We start from the raw sequence: 20,132 nt of genomic DNA on the forward strand, positions 1-20,132 counted from the left end.
TTTCATGTATCTGTTCTGCATAAAAATCTTAAATCACGACAAAAATAATTTCTTTCGAATGATTGTTGATGTCATCCTGTGTCACAACTCTTTCGTTCCCTGTCACAACTCTTTCGTTCCCTCAGCTCAATACATCTGGTGACTGTAACTATGTAACAGTTGGTAACAAGGATGAGTCAGTGGTGTCATGGCCTGTTATACACTTTCATTAATCACATAGTTCCAACATGGTGCTCTTTTACAGTCATATCTAGTTTTCTCGAATAATTTTGTGTTGCGGTCTTACGACGCCCGACTGTGTGTTGCAATGTGGTTTCTTTACCAACGTTAAGTGCAGCACACTGTACACGTCAAATTCCAAGACTAATAAAAATTGTGCTTAATACATTCAAGAAATTGTGAAGTTTAAGGTATGTAGAGTAGTGTGTTGTTAATGTATGTCAAAGTAAGCACTAGGCCTGTACTGAACTTTACACAGTATTCTGATGTAGCATCAGTACTGTACACAGGCAGGGTACAACTTGCTTTACCCAAACCCTCACGCCCCCATTTTTTTTTTAATTTATTTGATCAACTTTTAACAAATTCTAAACCTTGTACTCGTATATTACTTTCAAGATCAACTAACTCGTAATTATTTTATCCATGGATCTCGTGCTTATGGGGAAGGTTGAAATATACTAACAAAAAAGATAATGTTAGAAAATTCCCAATGAAGAAAAAAAATGTATATATATGTTTTTCACCTAACGCCCCCCCCCCCTCCCCTCCCCCAGTTTGGGAACCACTGCGTGTAAGTCAATCATCATTGTTCACACTGATCGGTAAATAAACATAAGTAAAAATTACATCTTCACTTGGGATTTTTTTATAATATGAGTTTCAAAAAAAAATCTTCCTATTTAAATGAACTGCAGACTATTTTTTTTTTGGGCGGGGGGAGATATCCCGACTACATGATCTGGATCTACCATCGAGTGCATCACCAGGATTTATCGTCACGTTATTTACTGTCCCTTAAGTTTGCTCCTTTCCTTAGTATCAGTCTCCCCCTCAAGGTGTTCTCTCTTAATATTGTTGTTAGTTACCTCAACACAAGAGTCACCTTCTACTCGACATAATCCCTGTTTCACTTCCTGGAGATCTTCACAACACATCGTAATTCTTGCTTAATTTTTTCCCTGTGTGAACCTCTTGTGTTAGTGTTATCATAATGAAGCGCTTGTGTCCTGTTTGTTCTGCTGGCCACAACATCACGCCACGCTGACCTTCCCAGTGTGGTGTGCGTCGCTTTCGGCTTACCTCGTCTACTACGAGATAAACGACGACATAGAGAGAGTTAAAGAGTAAGATAGATAAAAATAGATAAGTAAAGATATCTAAAAAAATCACACATTACTTGGGCACTGACTTAAATTGCTTTATTTATTAATCCTCAACCCGCAGTGGACAACTACACACGCCGGCCCAAGGTTTTAATTTAAGGCACTACAGTATTTTCTATTCCTTGACACGTGAGTTGCGTTGATCGGTTGTGGTAAACTCCCTTGACCGCGAAGAAGCTTAACTGGCTAAGCTTGACTGATGACTTCCATCATTCAATGCTTAACCTTTTCAACCCATCTAAAGATATATAGTTGCAGCCACTGAGAGCCGCCGTGTCACATAACACTACACGTAGGTGGGCCATATTTCACATAATATATACAACTATTAACGACTAAATACCACCTTTTGATGACACTTAAATGCCATCAAAACAAACTGCCATAAAAATAATTAAAATTCATCTTAGGAACAATAGTATCCCACGGAATTTGGTAAATGTCGATGACTTGCGATACTGAACCACTGCGCATTATTGTGAGGACAGACTCCGTGTTGCAGGCTGGACCCCATGTGAGGAAGAGCCGGGGATGTCCTGCATACTCAGTCTAACATTATGCATTTAACCAGCTGTCTGTTTCAGTAACTATTTTAATTCTAGAAAGTCTGATGTATAACTTGCTGGGTGGCGTCAGATTACCCTCACTTTACACTCACAGCTAAACTCATTAATTTCGGATCAAGTCACGATGGTGTTTTTGATGCCCTGTTGTGGTAATGTGTGAGTGAGGGTGGAAAGATGTGTGAGGGGGGGGGTAGGAACTTGTGTGTTGGAGGTGCGCGAACATGTGCATGCATGCTTGCTTGTTCATGTTTTTGAAGTTATGCGTTTGTTTTTGAATTGTTTGTTCTTGAATTGTCTGTTGTGGGCATGTTCGAGTTAATCCACTTATGTCAGTACATACACGTAGCCACAGACATACTCATCCATATGAGGTAGATATATATGGCTTAAATAACTTGATATTCAGTGAGCCCGTCGGGTGGGTGTGAGGTCACGACATCAGGTCGAGCTGGATACCAAGATGAGATTGTCGTCTCATGGAGGATTCCAGCCCAGGTCCTCTGAGGTGCCAGAACAGTGTAATAACAACTGGTTTTCGCGCGCGCGCGCGCGTGTGTGTGTGTGTGTGTGTGTGTGTGTGTGGCGCGCCTATTATAATTCATCAAGTATGAAGGCTCAGTAAAAGCTAAAGGTGTGGCTGTCATTCAACTTTTTCTGAGTAAGAGTTCTGAAGTGATGAGGTAACAGCTGGATGCAGGTTCCGTCTAGTGTACAGCCGAATGTTTACTGAAGGAAGAACCCCCGATCGACTCCTCGTAACCACCAGAAGAGAAAAACAAGAGTGAGACAAGTGATATTGGGGTGTATCAGGGACAACCTCTCAGACTCGAGATCAATTCTAATAATACTAATGTGGTAATGCTGAGCACGAGGCCCGGAAGTGTGGTAGTGACTTAACTTGTGTTGCCATCCGCCACTGCTGTCACGTAACATTATATTTATTCATAACAAGAAATTTTACAGTGGGAACAAAAAATCACTGAATCTCAACAAACCCGAGTTACCTCTTAAATCACCGAGCTAAAACTAACCTTACGTAAATTTAGAGAACTTTGGAAACAGAAATTAAACGAGGAAAACAAATACTTGAGGCATTTGAAACACCTTAAGGCAAACTAATTTGGTTAGGTTAGGTTTGTTGCGATACTGTCATTTTATTTTCTCATACGTAATTTCTGGTTAAAAATAAAATATTCGCGGTCCAACATAGATGTGTGTCTCCTATCACGTTATCTCTGCCTTTCTCCTCACTGTCTACCTGGAATACCAACACTTGTAACCTACGATAAATAGTGTTGACGTAACATATGCCACAAGTGCCACCCTTTCTGACTCACCATATAGTGATGATGTAACAGGTGCCAGAAGTACCAACCCATCAGACTCATCTCTCGTATAGTTGCAGACATCAGGAGTACCAACCCTCAACACTCCTATTGCAATTTTATGACGCAAGAAAGCACTGGCATGACACACACAGAGACTCGGTACATACGCCGTGGAACTCAGTATCAAGAAGTGATCGTAATTGTTTTGACCCATCATATCAGCTGTAGGGTGTGACCGACCTTCGTGAGATACAAACGTTAAATGATTTTGGGATGCCCTCGCTGGTACCAAGGCCGTCACTGTTACAAGGCTTGCTCCACTCTGTGCCTCACCAACTGTGTTCCTCCCACTGCTCGAAGGTATATTATATTAAAGGATTTTAGTTCCATGTGAGTTACAGTGATGATTTCAGGTCCAGATAACACAGATAACATAGTGTGTCACTAAGTGCTGACTATTGTACCTTTTAGCGTACTTAAAAAAATGATAATAATGAGCTGCAGTGACGAAGCAGTGATAACCAGACATACCAACTTATTATCAGACAACTAAGCTGTAGCAAATGGCGTAATAAATACCAGTCTTACCAACATAGCACCCTGGTCTTAAGCTGCGGCACTGACGTAGTAAGTGGCCTGCGTCCCAACAACAGGGGGAGGGCTGCTGGAGGCCACACGGCAACAAAGTTTAGAGTCACAGGAAATTCGTGCCAGCCTCACCAAGGATGTACGTCTTTCACAAGTTTTGATTACTTCCTCGGGCCTGGACGACAAACACGACAAAATGTGAAAATTTGTCCCTGACAGAAATGTATTAAACTTTTAGACAAACACACGAAGACTAAAATAATAAATGTGAAGGTTGATGTGTGGTGAGGGCGGTGTGTGGGGAGTAGTGGTGTGTGGGGAGGAGTGGTGTGTGGGGAGGAGTGGTGTGTGGGGAGTGAGGTGTGTGTGGAGAGGTGGTGTGTGGGGAGAGAGTGTGGAGAGGAATGGTGTGTGGGAGGAGTGGTGTGTGGGAAGGACTGGTGTGTGGTGCAGGAGTGAGAGTGGTGAGAGTACACCCTAATAACAATATTTCCTTTTAAATTAGAAACAATCTAGTATGATGTTAAACACTTATATACATGTATTATAATCATGGTTTTTATTCCCTAGATATTCTTTAATGTTTATATTACCTCTTCCATTTTTTTATAGTTTGAAACGTAGCACAATTTTTTATTTTAATTGTTGTCAAATTTGGTGTATGTAATATTAGCTTTATTCTCGGCTCTTTGGATATTTTGTCAACAATATAAACGTATCGTCTCCACTGTACATCAGGTGAAGAACCTTATTGACCACATCACATCATAAAGTAAAAGGTTAACCGTTTATTTATAACTAGTTGGGGTACCCTGCGTCGCAACTCATTTGTTTTTTGGCGAAGTAAAGTTAATCACATTAGGTGCTGACACAACACCCCGAGAACGTTCCACTGTTCACCCAGGAGGAGGAGTCATAAGCCGCAACCTTTATTTAACGAGTTGTTGATCATCTTTGGGAAACAGTAAGTAGGATTGTACATGTAGTGTTGGGGGGTCTGTCTCTCTCGTGTGTTATGGGACCAGCTCTCGTCACACTTCTGGGGTAACCAAAATTTCAGCTATATATTCAAACTGTGGCTGTGCATCGCAAACAAACAGACAGACAGGCAGAATGGAAGACAGGCACTGCACACGATACATTAGATAACCATAAAATATATATTTCTATAAAAATATAAACTACATCATTAACTTAAAGCAATCTTCCAAGTGTAGCTGTTTTTTATTCGTCCAAGAACGCCTTTCCCTCGCCCCCGGCCCGGTTATGCCCCCAGGCTCTCACCTAACCTAAACTAACCTAGGTCTGAATATTAGCTCGGCTCTAAGGCATCACCGTTATGAAATATACTGTTTGTCTTGTGCTATGCCTTGTTGGGGGTAAAATTGAGCAGCATTATTTTTCTCTTTCCTACCTCCACCGCCATCACTCCCGGCCATTGTCACCTTAATGTGAAGGTTTAGGAAGTTATTGGAAGAATGAGGAAGAAGAAAATGATGATAACGCGAGGAAAAATGGGAAAAGTGTAGAGAAAGAGAGTATATATATGAGAGAGAGAGAGAGAGAGAGAGAGAGAGAGAGAGAGAGAGAGAGAGAGAGGTGGCAGACTTTCACCAACGTGTGGGACAATTGCCATTCCTATCACCTCCTCCCTCAGGGCACTTACCTCACTACTACCTCCTCCTGCCCTTCCTACCCCACCTAATGTATCCTCCTGCCTCTTCTGCCCCTCCTGAAGTATCCTGCTGCCTGTGGCCTAACACTGTCCTTCAGGCCACGGATAACAAATTAAAGGAATAATAATAATAATAATAAATAATAATAATAATAATAATAATAATAATAATAATAATAATAATAATAATAATAATAATAATAATAACAATAATAATAACAACAATAATAATAATAATAATAATAATAATAATAATAATAATTATAATAATAATAATAATAATAATAATAACAATAATAATAACAATAATAATAATATTAATAACAACACGTAATTTAATTCGAAATAAAAAACCTAGAAATAACAACTTGAATATCAGAAAAAGAACAAAATATGGTAATCGTCTCCAGGGTATACATAAATAATAATTAAAATGACTAATGGTAATTATTATGGCATTAGCAGTGATAACGATCCCTTTAATTGAGAAATATTAAGGTTGGAGACAGGAACAGAAACATAGACAGGAACAGAAAGATAGACAGGGAGAGAATGACAGATAGACAGACAGACCACGAGAATGGTTATAAAATGAGGAGCGTCAGGAGCCACTGTGCTAAATACCGTTTATGATATTTCACTTAGGAACTCGTCTTTCTCTCCCACACACACACCAGTATGTCACTTTTTATCTCACACACCTGTATCACTTTTTACCTCACACACCTGTCATTGCCTCACACACCTGTCATTGCCTCACAACTGTCATTGCCTCAGACACCTGTCACTGTTCCACACACACACACACACACATCTGTCACTGTTTCACACACACCTGTCACCGTTTCACACACACCTGTCACGGTTCCACACACACACCTGTCACTGTTCTACACACCTGTCACTGTTCCACACACACACCTGTCACTGTTTCACACACACATGTCACTGTTCCACACACCTGTCACCGTTTCACACACACCTGTCACTGTTCCACACACACCTGTCATTTCAACACACCTCTCACTTCCACACACATATCACTCTGCTCCACACACATGTGCACACCTGTCACTGTTGCACACATCTGTCACTTTTTGCCTCACATGCCTGCCACTTTGTTCCACTCACCTGTCACTCTCACACACACACCTGTCACTTTCTGCCTCACACACACACACACACACACACACACCCATTGCTGAGGATATGTGTGCATTTCTTAGTATGGGTCAGGTTCCTTGGAGAGAGAGGGGGTAGGTAGGAGGTAAGGATATTTCCCAGGTAATTATTATTATTACAGGTATTTATTATTATTATTATTATTATTATTATTATTATTATTATTATTATTACTATTGTTAACCTGGGGACACTCCTGCCTATATTTATCTTAGGTATACAGTATATCCAGCAACAGGCTCTCTCGCTCTACCACAACACACTGTATAAGGCACTTGTGTTTTTATAGCATACAAGCTAATATTTACACACACACACACACACACACACACACACACACACACACACACACGGTGTTGATGGGCTGTAGACACTGGTTGTATTGATGGTGTCTGTCTCACTGTGATAGCCATAAGAATGCTGGAACTGTCGAGGCCCGTCACCCATCTAACTCCTGCTTCCCCCACCCCCCCACCCCCCACCCCCTCCACGTACACTCCAAATGAAAGCCATTTTTCCATAATTACAGTAACATGAGTGGTGATTTAAAGTGTTAATGGGTAACAAAACTGAGAATTATATATTTTTTTAATAATTGAAAGAAAACCCCCACTAAGGTCATTAAATTAAAAGGATAATTATTATTTTTTGTCTGATTTATGCTGTTTGTGTGCATCTGTTATGGGACTAACTACACAAGACTGGACGAACAGCCGAATGAGTTTGTTGGTTAAGTCAGTTCACTTCGTTTTTCTATAAATATCTGCTGTGATTCGGAGGGTAAGTCAACGATTTTTAGGAACTTTAAAGCTATATTTAAAGTATCTTGATTACTTTTTTAGGACACACAGATCACTTCCTAAAATTAAAGTTAGAGACATAGCACCTGGTTCCTTTATCCTAGAAGAATACTAGAGATGGTTAAGAACGTTATAATGTTGAGTGGCACACCTGGCCAGGAGTGTGTTTATGAAGCCTTCCATGTACTGATTACTGCTTAGTACACTGGTCTCATCTGACACTGAAGGTTAGGTGATGAAGTGGCGGGGAGCAGCACCACGCGGCAGTGAGGGAGGCTCTGTAGAAGGAGGGTGACGGGGTAGTGACAGGGGGTGAGGGAGGCTCTGGGAGAGGAGGGTAACGGGGTGCTGGTAGGGGATAAGGCAGGCTCTGTTGGAAGGGGGCGACGGGGTGCTGGTAGGGGGTAAGGCAGGCTCTGTTGGAAGGGGGCGACGGGGTGCTGGTAGGGGGTAAGGCAGGCTCTGTTGGAAGGGACAGGGGTAGTGACAGGGAGGAGGCTCTGGGAGAGGAGGGGGGGTGCTGGTGGGGAATAAAGGCAGGCTCTGTTGGAAGGGCGACAGGGTGAGTGAGAGTGAGGCTCTCTGTAGGAGGAGGAGGTGAGGCCAGGGGTGTAGTGGCAAGGGTGAGGCTGTGAGAGAGGGAGAGGGTGAGGTGTGAGGGAGGAGAGGGCTGTGGAGAGAGGAGGGAGGCTGTGGGGGGTGAGGCTGTGGGAGAGGGTGAGGGAGGCTGTGAGAGAGGAGGGAGAGGGGTGAGGTAGGCTGTGGGGAGGAGAGGGGGAGGGAGGCTGTGAGAGAGGAGAATAGAGCAAGACGGAAACTGCCTCATCCATCAACATCCACTATTTACTTATGGAGGCGTAAATATCTATGAGTCAGAAGAAATGGTATTTAACGTCACTTGTGGGAGTGGAGTACCTCAACCTTGCCAGCAACATGTAGGAGTGTACAGCGCCTTACCACCGCCACGTACCTACACTGTACACTTCTCAAATGACTTTATACCTTAGAGAAAACAGATAAGTGAAAGGAGAGAACATCTTGGTGTATACTAAGAGTTGTGTTGATATAAAAAAAATATATACTTGAACATTAAACGTCAAATTAATTACTCCTAAAATCTCTTCTGGTTGTGTTGTTGTGTGATACTGGTCGACCGTTGATAAATCCGCCATACTGTATGTCTGTCTTAGTGTCCTGCCCCTCACACTGTACTCCAGAATTATATATTATGAGGCTCTCTTTGGTCACCTGCCTCCGCCTATATAACCTGTATATAGATAACACCAGTATATCTCTACGCCAGGCTAGCGGTGGTGGTGGTGTAAGGAAGAGTCCAGTTTATCACACTGTACTTGACGTGTCTGAGCTGGGTGCCACCTCCTGATTTCATTATTGTTTTTTTTTAATATTCCGTAAATAATATTGTATTCACATTTAAGATTATTTTTATCTTAGGTACAGCAATACTCTCTCTTTCTCTCTCTCTCTCTCTCTCTCTCTCTCTCTCTCTCTCTCTCTCTCTCTCTCTCGAGTAAACTTTCTTTTGATCTTGTTATAAATTAAGATAAAGTATGTAAGTGGAAGTTGCAAAAATGAATTAATTTGTATCATAGAATTTAGCTTTATCATGTTATTCGTAGGTCAGGTGAGGTGAGGTTTAGAGCTGGGGTTAGGTAAGGTCAGGTCAGGTGAGGTTTAGAGCTGGGGTTAGGTGAGGTGAGGTGAGGTTAAGGGAGGAATTATAACATTTATATATATCACGTTAACCTTCGTGGAGGTTTTTACATCCTCGACAGTTTGATCATCTGTTTAAATATATTTCTGATAATTATGTTACACGAAACGTATTTTAATTAAGTCTCTCCTTCTAATTATCTTCATTTATATTGCATCATTTTCCCGCGTCAATTCCTCCATTTTTTAAAGCTTTATTACCAGTTGAAAGACCAAAGGTTGACCGGATATATGTTAAAGTCTACGGTGAGATGAGTCCTTGTTCCACTGGCAGGTTTTGCGTCAGTCCACAGCCCCAGTGCGTCACGTGGAACCTGACCTCACTACCTCCTGCTGGTGATGATAAGGAAAAGTTCATTCTCAAGTAGTATATAATTTTCCTCTGATATATTTATAATCGTTCTTGCATCACTGAAATATAGATGACAATACCTAAGTCGGATCCTATGTCTGTTCTTGAGCATCCGGATTGACTGAGGTGAACGCTCGTGACGTGAGGATAATGAGAGTACGCGGCGCCTGACCCGGTGGTGGTAGTAGCACTGTGAACATTAACTCGGGTGATTAATTTTACGGTATATTATTTCTGTATTAACCATTGCTTGTGTACCTTGCTATACGAATACCACGTTATTATTATTATTATTATTATTATTATTATTATTATTATTATTATTATTATTATTATTATTATTATTATTATTATTATGATGATGATGATGATGATGATGAAGGATAGACAAATTATATCACCATAAATAAATCACTTAACAACCAGAAAAAAATAATTGTCAGTGAATAAGGGAGGTTGAGTACCACGACCTTGCCCCCCTCCCCACCTACCTATTATTTCGTCATATTTGCATAAACCAGTTTATATAAAAGGTGTCTCGGGCGGCACACTATCATGGCCCAGCATCTCGACCTTACATCTTGTACCTCTACCTCCCTCCCTCCCTCATACCACTTGTACCTCTACCTCCCTCCCTCCCTCATACCACTTGTACCTCTACCTCCCTCACACCGCCCCTTGTCCATGCGTGTGCCTTCTCCATTATGTGTGTGTGTGTGTGTGTGTGTAAAATTACCTCTTGTCTGTTGCCTGTCAAGTCTTATTAGAGAAGGTGTGTGTGTGTGTGTGTGTGTGTGTGTGTGTGTGTGTGTGTGTGTGTGTATGTATGCATGCATGTATGTATGTATGTATGTATGTATGTATGTATGTATGTATGTATGTATGTATGTATAAAAAAACAGGGATCTACAATACATCATCTTTAACATTGAATTATCCCATAAAGATATAATCAATGGTCTTGTTCCAGCCTTAGTATATTGCTCTGTACCTTTCTCCTCCACGTCACCCATTGTAGTGCAGGAGAGATCAAAACTACTCCACCCTCGTAGAAGGACCCGTCTCGACCTGTGCTGGTCTTCTCATGCATATGATTTACTGCTGAACTGTGTCATCCTAAGAACTACTAGAGACGTTGACTTGTAAGATTTGCCTTGTAAATATTAAGAAGCTTCAGATTAAAAAAAATATTGGAAACTGAAGAAAAAGGTGATGGAAGTAACATGACTCACATAGTGCTATAGGTAATGAATATGGAAAACAAAAGAAGAACGCCCCTCCAATTTCCCTGGTAAAGAAGTGAGTAGTAGTATAAATGACATAGTGGTGTTAAAGAAGGAAATGAAAGAAATAAAATAAAAGGTATGTCTCTGTATCCCTTTAAATGTTAGTGTATAAATTTCTTATTGTAAACACCACACACATATATAAGGTCACACAGCGGCTCTTTAAACTAATACATTAAAACTAGGGACACATTTTTCTCTCGCATCTTGAGGTGTGTGTGTGTGTGTGTGTGTGTGTGTGTGTGTGTGTGTGTGTGTGTGTGTGTGTGTGTGTGTGTGACCACCGACCTTGTGGCTTGGTAGGTGTGATAAGACCCTCCCCCATCCCTCACTGCCACTGCCTTATACCCTCCTACAACAGCCACTACTTACTCATACTCTCATAGTGTGAATAGTGCAACATGTCAGTCGCCCTCCCATGCCTCTCTTAACCTAACCTAACCTTCACTTTTTCCCGGATTAGTCTTTATATTTGAATAGGAAATTTCCCAAGTCAAATTTTGCACCATTCTTAAAGAGAGAGAGAGAGAGAGAGAGAGAGAACTACATATTTCATCCATCGCTTCATATACTTTTTCATACACCACCTGATGCATTATTTCATACACCTCCTTCATGTACAATTTCATACACAATTTAATACACCGCCTCATACGGTTTAATCTCTCGACAGCATCATACATCACGAATCAGACCGATCAATGATCAATATAACGTCACACTGGACCACCGCCTGCTTGCCTGTGCTTGTACACGTGTCCCTGTTTCTATATGTGAGTACGTGTCCTCATAATGTGCTTGTACACGTATATAGGCCAGTGTTTATAGGTACTTGTGTTCAGATCTGTTCACATACTCTTGTCTCGCTTTAGATAAGAGTAACCTCACCAGGGCTCTCCTGTTTGACGGGTGGGAGGGATGGCGATAGTCAAGGTTTCAGAATTGACGATGAAAGTTTTATTTAGGGGTATGTTTTTTTATGGTTAGCTTTCAATGGTTAAAGAATATTGAGATTAGAATTGACTTGTGGCGTGATTTTTTACTCTCTCTCTCTCTCTCTTTTGTGTGTGTTTAACCTAAAGCCAAACTAATAAGGAAGGGGCACGGTTGGAACTCATAATGATCGCATCTCGCTACAAAATTGCTCCCCCGCCCCCCGCCCCCATAATCAACCTGCTTGCTCCCTCCCTCCTTCCACTCTGTGTACCACATAATCAGTCCAAGTTAATGGTATAACTCCTTTCGCCGCGTTAAACTGCTTATACAGTGTAGACAAGAGTAAACCTTCATAACGAGATTAAGAATGGTTGTGTGGGACGAGTTGAGCGGCGCCTAAGTTGTAGTACTTGTGAGCTCGGGTGTCCAGAGAGAGAGAGAGAGAGAGAGAGAGAGAGAGAGAGAGAGAGAGAGAGAGAGAGAGAGAGATATTGACATGGATGAATTGAACACACACACACATACACAACCAATAACTTCTAAAAGGATCAACAGATAAATGTATAAATAAGTAAGACAGATAAAGACATTCAACTCTATGAATATGTTTATATATACATTTATGAACGGACAATCTACAATTCTCTCTCTCGGTACATGCATATAAATATCTATCTGTATATACCAAGTTAGATGTGTCAGAAGGTGGGCAGTACTGCACCAAGTGTGTTGTTAGGGATGTGTGGCTCATATCAGTCTCGGTTAATGGTGATCGAGAGGTAGAAAAACTGGTGGATACTTGTACTATAGATTCACCATCACGAACAGCAACAGAGAGGGTAGGAGAGCTTCCATATGGGGAGGTCGAAGCTGTTTCTCTTGGTTGAGAGATTTTCACATATTAATGCTATGATTTTTTTTTCTTCTTCTCACTAAGATATAAGATTTAGTTTTGCGTTCTTCTCAGTGTTATTTTGATGTTATAATGAATGTCCCCAGCGTTCGTCTCAGTGTGTTATAATGAATGTCCCCAACGTTCGTCTCAGTGTGTTATAATGAATGTCCCTTTTATTCAGACCTTTAAACCTAGAATGAGTCAGTGTAGGCGTTCCCATAGACCCAAGTAAGATCAACAACACGCGAACTTTTCAGAATCTGGTCTAAAGTGAAGAAGCTGCTGTTGTTATCGTCGATGGGGTACCTGAGTGATCCATCCTCCTCACCTTTAATTAACACGACGTAACATGCATACTTATAAAACGTTCCCGATGGTATTACTTAACTGACTATATATTCTTTTAATATAATACCTTAAATATTAACATGGGAGGAATTGTTTGAACGGGATATGAAACTGTGAAACGTGACCTGGATATTTAATTAACCTCCAGTAGTATAAACCTCATCTCTCATAGTCACCGTGACAGGATATATACCGTTGATGACGAGGGTGTTAGTGGTGTGTTTTAATATTATGAGGTAATGAGGGCTGAGGGCGTAGCCTAACAACAGCTGTAAGAAAAGGTGGTGGTGATTTATCGTTTGATTTCTTGTATTTTTTTGTTGCCACATTGAGTTCGGTTTGTTGCCGTGTGAATGTAGAGCATCACACATACACTGTACGTACAAATTGATGGTGTGTGTTTGTGTGTGTGTGTGTGTGCAGGTCCAGGACAGCCGGGAGAGTGGGTGACGACGGTAACAGACAGTTGGTTCGCCCTCTAAAATATATTTCCCAATATTTTTGCATTTGATACTGTGGTCACGTCCCCCGCCCGCCTTTTGTCGCCAGTCACCGCGGCTCCCTGCACATTTTTAACGTTCATACAAATGTTGCCTCTCACTATTGTTTTATTGGGTAGAATATGGACCATAACCTGGTTTTTGCACACTATTGAGGTAGTTGTTTAGAAAGAGTAACATTTTGGTGTGTTTGTGGCAGGGAAGGTCACAAAGATGATAGATATTGACCGTATGACTTTCATTTCCTGAGAGAGGATGAATTTCTGATGTGAATGATCCATGATTTCATATTATTTGTCACTTTTTTTTTATAAACCTGTTGGAAGGAACGACGTACAGTATTGTGTTGTCATCTGGATGGGACGGTGGAGACCAGGATGCCCTCTGTCAGCACTTAAGATTACAGCTGAAGGCCAGAGCTCAAGTCATGCAACAGGTGTATTATATACCTCAGTACTGCACTCTTGTTCCCTTAAATTGAAGTTAATGAAGAACTTTCTGTCAATTCGTCTATCGTAACACCACTCATACAAAAAAGTCTAGGGTGAAAATTCTGACTCTTAAAAATTCGTTCTCGTTCTTAATCTTAAAATTATGCAACGAAAATCTGAAGTTCATTTCTTAATCCAGCTTCACTATGCGAGGTCAGCACCACCGACTAATGATTCCTCAAATATCCTACATATTTTGGTAGATACTCAACCAGGGCGGGGTAGCTGGAGGGGGGCCCCACTAGGCTTGGTGCTGGGCATATTGGACTCTTACCCTACCCAATTGCGCTTCCATCAGTTAAACAGGCCCCAATCTTAAAAGACCCTAACCTGAGTAAACCAACATGGCAGGGGGGGCCTTGTCCAAATGTACTCGCTCCAAAATGTATCTTTACGGAGGAGTCCAATAAATATCAAAATGAACACTGGGACTCCTGTTGTCTCGGTACGGTTATCAAAATCCTGCGTCCGTTGTGTCAAATTGTATCACACAAAAATCGTAAAGATACTCTTTGGAGCGAGTGTTTACCCTTGTCTCAGTGTTTACATTAAGCTGTGTATGGGTTGGGGGCCTACGGGGACTAGGGCCTATTTGACCGTAAACCTCCGTCACCTGTAAGGGCTGGTAGTGAGCTTCAGTTACACGGTAAACACGGCTCCTCCCTCACCACTCTGACTCTTCTCACGGCCGAGGACACACTGACGCCCAGATGAGGAACCAAACCTAATATAAGCTAACGTAACCTATACTATTTTACCCCTGATCAAACCTACCCCTAACCCAACACTGACCTAACCCAACACAGGCTTAACCTACCCCTAACCCAACACTAACCTAACCTAACCCAACACTGACCTAACCTAACCATCCATTAACACCATACGCTCCATCAGACACAAAGATGACTGGCAAAGTAAAGTCGAAATTCTGTAAACATTCTACCCCCAACCCTCTTCGTTAAACTGACCTCACCGCCACACCATCAAAATAATTATATGATTCGTCACATTATTATTATTATTATCATCTTTAATCAATCTTAAATAGTTAATTTCAATACAGTTTATATAGGGTGTACTCAAAGATAAGATTTACTCATTTAATTCCCCATTTTACATCATCATACTAGGCTTACTTAACTGATTGGGTAATAGGAATAAAATCACATAACATTATTTTAACGTTCAGGAAAAGTGACTCATTGACTCAATAGCCTGCGGTAAGGAGCATTAATAGGTGTAAGAGACAAGGCGTGAGAGGCAAGATCAACTGATGTGACATAACACGACTGAGAAAAAAAATACTACCGTCATTGTAAGTGTCTGAACCATGGAACGACACCTAGATCCCAAGTGTTCGTCTGTGTTGAGTAAATAAAACAAATTCAAGTATAAATTTGGGTTGTATTACACTGAGCAGATAATCACATTAGGATAACATTTATGTCCATTTTTTCCTTCCTTGAAAGTATTGTGTTGTGTTGTTCGACTTTCCTCAGTCCCCCTCCTCCCTCTCTCAGTCCCTCTCTTTAACTCCCTCTCTCTTACTCACTCCCTCTCACTACTCACTCCCTCTCACTACTCACTCCCTCTTTCTCACTCTTTCACTCACTCACTCTAATTCCCTCTCTCTCACTCTCTCCTTTTAGCTCCCTACCTACCTTTCACTCTCCCTCGTCCATAGTCCCTCTCCCAACCCACTTTTTACTCACTCACTCTCTTTCACTCACTCACTCCCTCTCTCTACCTACCTTTCACTCCCTTTCACTCCCCAATAAAGACCTACACAGCCACAACTCCCTCACCAATAATATCCACAACAGACCTGACTAAACCACTTCTACTTCCCTCTGTTGTCTTACCGTTACTCCTCCTCCAATGTTGTGTGAGGCGGACCAGTAACAGGGACCGTAACGGGGGAAGGTAGAGAGTAACAAGAGAGAGAGCGAGAGAGAGAGAGTAGTTATACCCGCATACATACTTAATGATCAACTCTCTCTTTAAATTACGCTTGGAGGTTCGTCTTCCTCACCTCAGAATTCTCTATTAGTCTTATATTAGTTTTGAGAAGAGATTTAACAGACAGACAGACAGACAGATATACGCATCACAACAGGATACAAACTGAAAGTTGATGTGAAATGAAGACGCCACTTTTAATATTTTATTGGGCTAATAACAGATGATTTTATTCACTTTAATTTTAACTAGACTCATAAGGTCTCCAGCCCCCTCGTTAAGTCATCTGAGTTCTTTTCGGGGGGGACTAATGTTGTTGAGTCTCAGTGTTGTTCAGCTACTCAAGATAGTTTACGTGGGTGATTCCATAGTCTCCCACGTCACGTCCAGAATACAGGTGGAGCTGACACCGAGGAGTGGATGATACGAGTGTGGTTTTGACGGTTCCCTCTTGGGGCACTTGAGGGCTGGCATAGGAATTATGATACACCTTCAGCACGTCGGTGTCAGAGGAGGAATTTTACTGAACGCATATAGCGCTTTTCAGTGTTGTGTGATTACTATGTTCTCAATAAATAGTTGAAGCTCTACAATATGGATATAATTAAAGGCTACTACTACTACTACTACTACTTTTTTCTACTACCACTACTACTACTACTTCTTTCTACTACCACTACTACTACTACTTTTTTTCTTCAATATCATGGCCTTCAACCTCCCTTGACAGCCATACTTATTCCACTATTTTATTCCCTAAATATAATAATGCACAAGTATCTAAACAACTAATTTAATTAAGCCACAGATCTACTACTAATAATATTTCTTATACGAGTAATACAGCAGCCACTGTAGCATATATTAATGTACAACATTATGACACATATATACTGTACATGCGTAAATGCACATTGGATCGTGATGTGAGTTACCGATCAGTGTTCATAAAAAAAACTCCAAATTGTTCTTGGAGTCGATGGTGGAACGTTTTCTGTTTAGTCATCGCTCACTACATCACCACCTGCAACAACACGCCAAGTATCACCTGGGTGTACGGTAGAGGACCTACCTGTAGTGATGGCGATGAAGCTCCTGACGAGGTCGGCGCCGGGGAGTGGGGGTGCGTGGTGGGAGGTCTGGTCGGCGTAGAGCTCGAGCATGTAGCGTGGGACGTGGGGGGCGCCCGTCCCCTCCACCCCCTCCGGTAGACGAAACTCGCTGAGGTTAAGGTGGGGAGCGACGACCTCTCCCTCGTAGTCATAGTCGTAGTAATAGTAGTCGTCGTCAGGTGACGAGTAGTGTGGGGTGGAGTTAGTGGCCTCAGGAAGGCGTGGTGCTGGCATGGCCACAGCCCCGACGACGCCCACCGTGGCCAGCAGCATAAGTGTGGCCAGGTGGGCCGCACCGTAATTATTTTGTTGGGTCATGAGGGTGGTCAGTGAGAAGGTGGCCCGGTCAGGCCACCTACTTGTTGCTTCTGCTTCACCTGTGCGGCCCGCCACCACTGTGGCCCACACTTGCCGCCCATGACGCCAGTGCGGCCCGTGGGCCACACCGGCTGCCCAGCCCCACCCGACCACTGGACCAGCGATGACCCCCAACGAAAAAGTAGTAAGTTTTATGTGTGGGCGGCGGCGTGGATGAGGATGTGGGTGGGGTGGCAAGATCACATAAGTCACAGGGCGGCGCGCTAACCGAGAGCAGCTCGCTCACACACTCACAAACATATATCTCCTCACGGTGTCGCCGACGAAATTTCCTCTACGAACTAATTTTCCAAAACGTTGTGAGAAACTGACACTTTAAGTTTCATTTACCACTTGACTCCTCCACTCTCACCACCACTGTATACTATACCACCATTACACAAATGCGTTTCTGTTATTACACATCAACTTGTTTTTAGAAATCACGAGATACTGACACCAAGATGTGGTGGTGATGTGCAGCAGCGAGGGTTAACTACTACAGCGATACTGCTCTGCTCGTCTCTTTTATTCCCCCTCCTCCTCCTCTCTCTCTCTCTCTCTCAGGGTACCTGTGGCTTGGTGGGTGTCCGCGCGGGCTGCCTGTTTGACCACAACTGATCCTCTTGTCTGTCCTAACCCTCCCGCCATGGCCTCCCTCTGTGTGTGTGTGTGTGTGTGTGTTTAATCCAGTGTCACAGTAGTACGATGGGAGGAATACTGACAGTGCGTAATACAGTGAAAATACTTAATGAATACGGAAGTAAAAATAAGTATTGATTCCTTCAGTTTTTACCGGAAGATTTCTATCCCTCTGAGATCTATAGCGGCCCTCTCTCATTCACCTGTTTCCCGGTATAAACTCTCATACGTATCTGCTGTATATATGTTTTTGTAATGAATATAAAAAAATATGTTCAAATTATTTTAATATTCTTACTGTTTTTGTCTCTCTGTTTATTGTCCGTCGAGAATTTATCACGGTTTGTTTTCTGTGATTTATGACTTGGCAGGAAATCTCTCTCTCTCTCTCTCTCTCTCTCTCTCTCTCACCCGTTAAGAGATATTTCCCTCACACTTGGAGATAAAGTCCCCTTTGCGTCTTACTTCCCTCTGAGTGAGATGAATTGACGGTTTAGGTTAGGTTAGGTTATAGGTTAAGTTAGGTTAAGTTAGATTAGCCTAGTCACCCAAGTTCAAGGTAACAACTTGACTCTCAGTAAGCATTAACGAGCAGTATACATTAAATATTTTTTCCCTAAGATCTCTCAAAGGTCAAAGGTTACGTATAGGACAAAAGTAAAATCTTCTTCACCACAACAGGTTATATGAGTCGGTATGTGTGTGTACTTGTCTTCTGTACCGAGTTTATTTTTGACCCATGGACCACAGCTTAAAAACCCCTTCCCACCCCCTCCCCTTCCCTCACCTCCCCTCCCCTACGTCACCTCCCCCTCCCTTACTTCCTCCTTACCACCCCCCCACCCCTCATCCGTTTTTAGATTTTAGATGACCTCTTAGTGATGCTGTAGTGTTCCTCGCTCTTTCTGTTTGTGATAGATTTGGTTTCCTCTCGATAACTTTTCTTAGACACGATAGCTTGATTATGTGTGTGTGTGAAATTGTGTTACGACAGGTTCTTACTTAACATTGTCGGGCTTGTAGGTAACGCAATCCCAACCGTTGTAAATTTGATCAACAACTCGTAGTTAACTAGTGTGTTCAATCTCTGCTATTCTTACTTTTGCAATGTTACTATGTTGAAATACCTTATAATATGACCTTCCCCCTCTTATATCACTTATATTACTTGTATATTATTTGCCAATCAAGTCACCCATTCCCCCATTATGTAACTTTATCATCTATGTTAACTTGTCTCATTCACCATATATAAAACAGGTCCTTGATTTAATTGTATAATAAGGAGTGAGGGACTACCCGACACGTAAAGACATAATATCTTGCAGGTGGCTAGATGATAATACGTGAGGAAGTCCGTAATTTCATATAATAATTACGAGAAATAAATGAAGTGGATGATGATGAAGTACAATAAAATAATCTTGGATAGGGATGAGGTGATAATGACAGACGTGTGTTGTGTGAGTGTGGAGGGGTCGAGAGGAGGAGGGTGATGGATGTTGCACTGACCAGAAAAAATACAAAGAAAAAAGTGAAGAGATGGATTGTCTAACATGAGAGTGGGAGGCAAAGACGAAGTGAGGGATTGGTTACTGATAAGACGAACAGGTTGGGATTGTATTTTGTCTAATAATGATCACTAGGACGGGTGAGAGTAGAGATGGTTCATGTGTCTAACCTGTTTAAGAATAAATCAATCAATCACACGTTGGGTTTATTTCCACCATGACGAGGGAAAATAATTGAGGAGTAAGGAAGGGGGTGTGTGTGTGTGTGTGTGTGTGTGTGTGTGTGTGTGTGTGTGTGTGTAATTGATTGGAGTAAGGAATAAATGTGTGTGTGTGTGTGTGTGTGTGTGTGTGTGTGTGTGTGTGTTATACTTCAAGGTGGTTACTGGCATAATGTGTTCATATTTCCAAACACCACATAATGTTCCGTATCTTCATTCTAAAGTTATCCCTGGAAGCTTCTTGTTATTTATTTATTTATTTAT

General features: G+C 41.8%; 1 protein-coding gene across 2 annotated transcripts in view; it reads right to left on the reverse strand.

The window, feature by feature from the left end:
- Positions 1-18,098, reverse strand: part of LOC121868754 (bone morphogenetic protein 10-like) — a 104,263-nt gene extending 86,165 nt beyond the window's left edge. For both annotated transcript variants that reach the window (XR_006089443.1, XM_042369636.1), the window contains exon 1: positions 17,098-18,098. Coding sequence is in view for 1 of the 2 variants with exons in the window: in XM_042369636.1 (XP_042225570.1) it covers positions 17,098-17,455 (358 nt within the window). In the remaining variant the exon portion in view is untranslated. The remainder of the gene's footprint in view (positions 1-17,097) is intronic.
- Between the last annotated feature and the right edge of the window lie 2,034 nt (positions 18,099-20,132).

This window comes from Homarus americanus, unplaced genomic scaffold (genome assembly GCF_018991925.1).
Source record: "Homarus americanus isolate GMGI-L3 unplaced genomic scaffold, GMGI_Hamer_2.0 scaffold30535, whole genome shotgun sequence".
NCBI lineage: Eukaryota > Metazoa > Arthropoda > Malacostraca > Decapoda > Nephropidae > Homarus > Homarus americanus.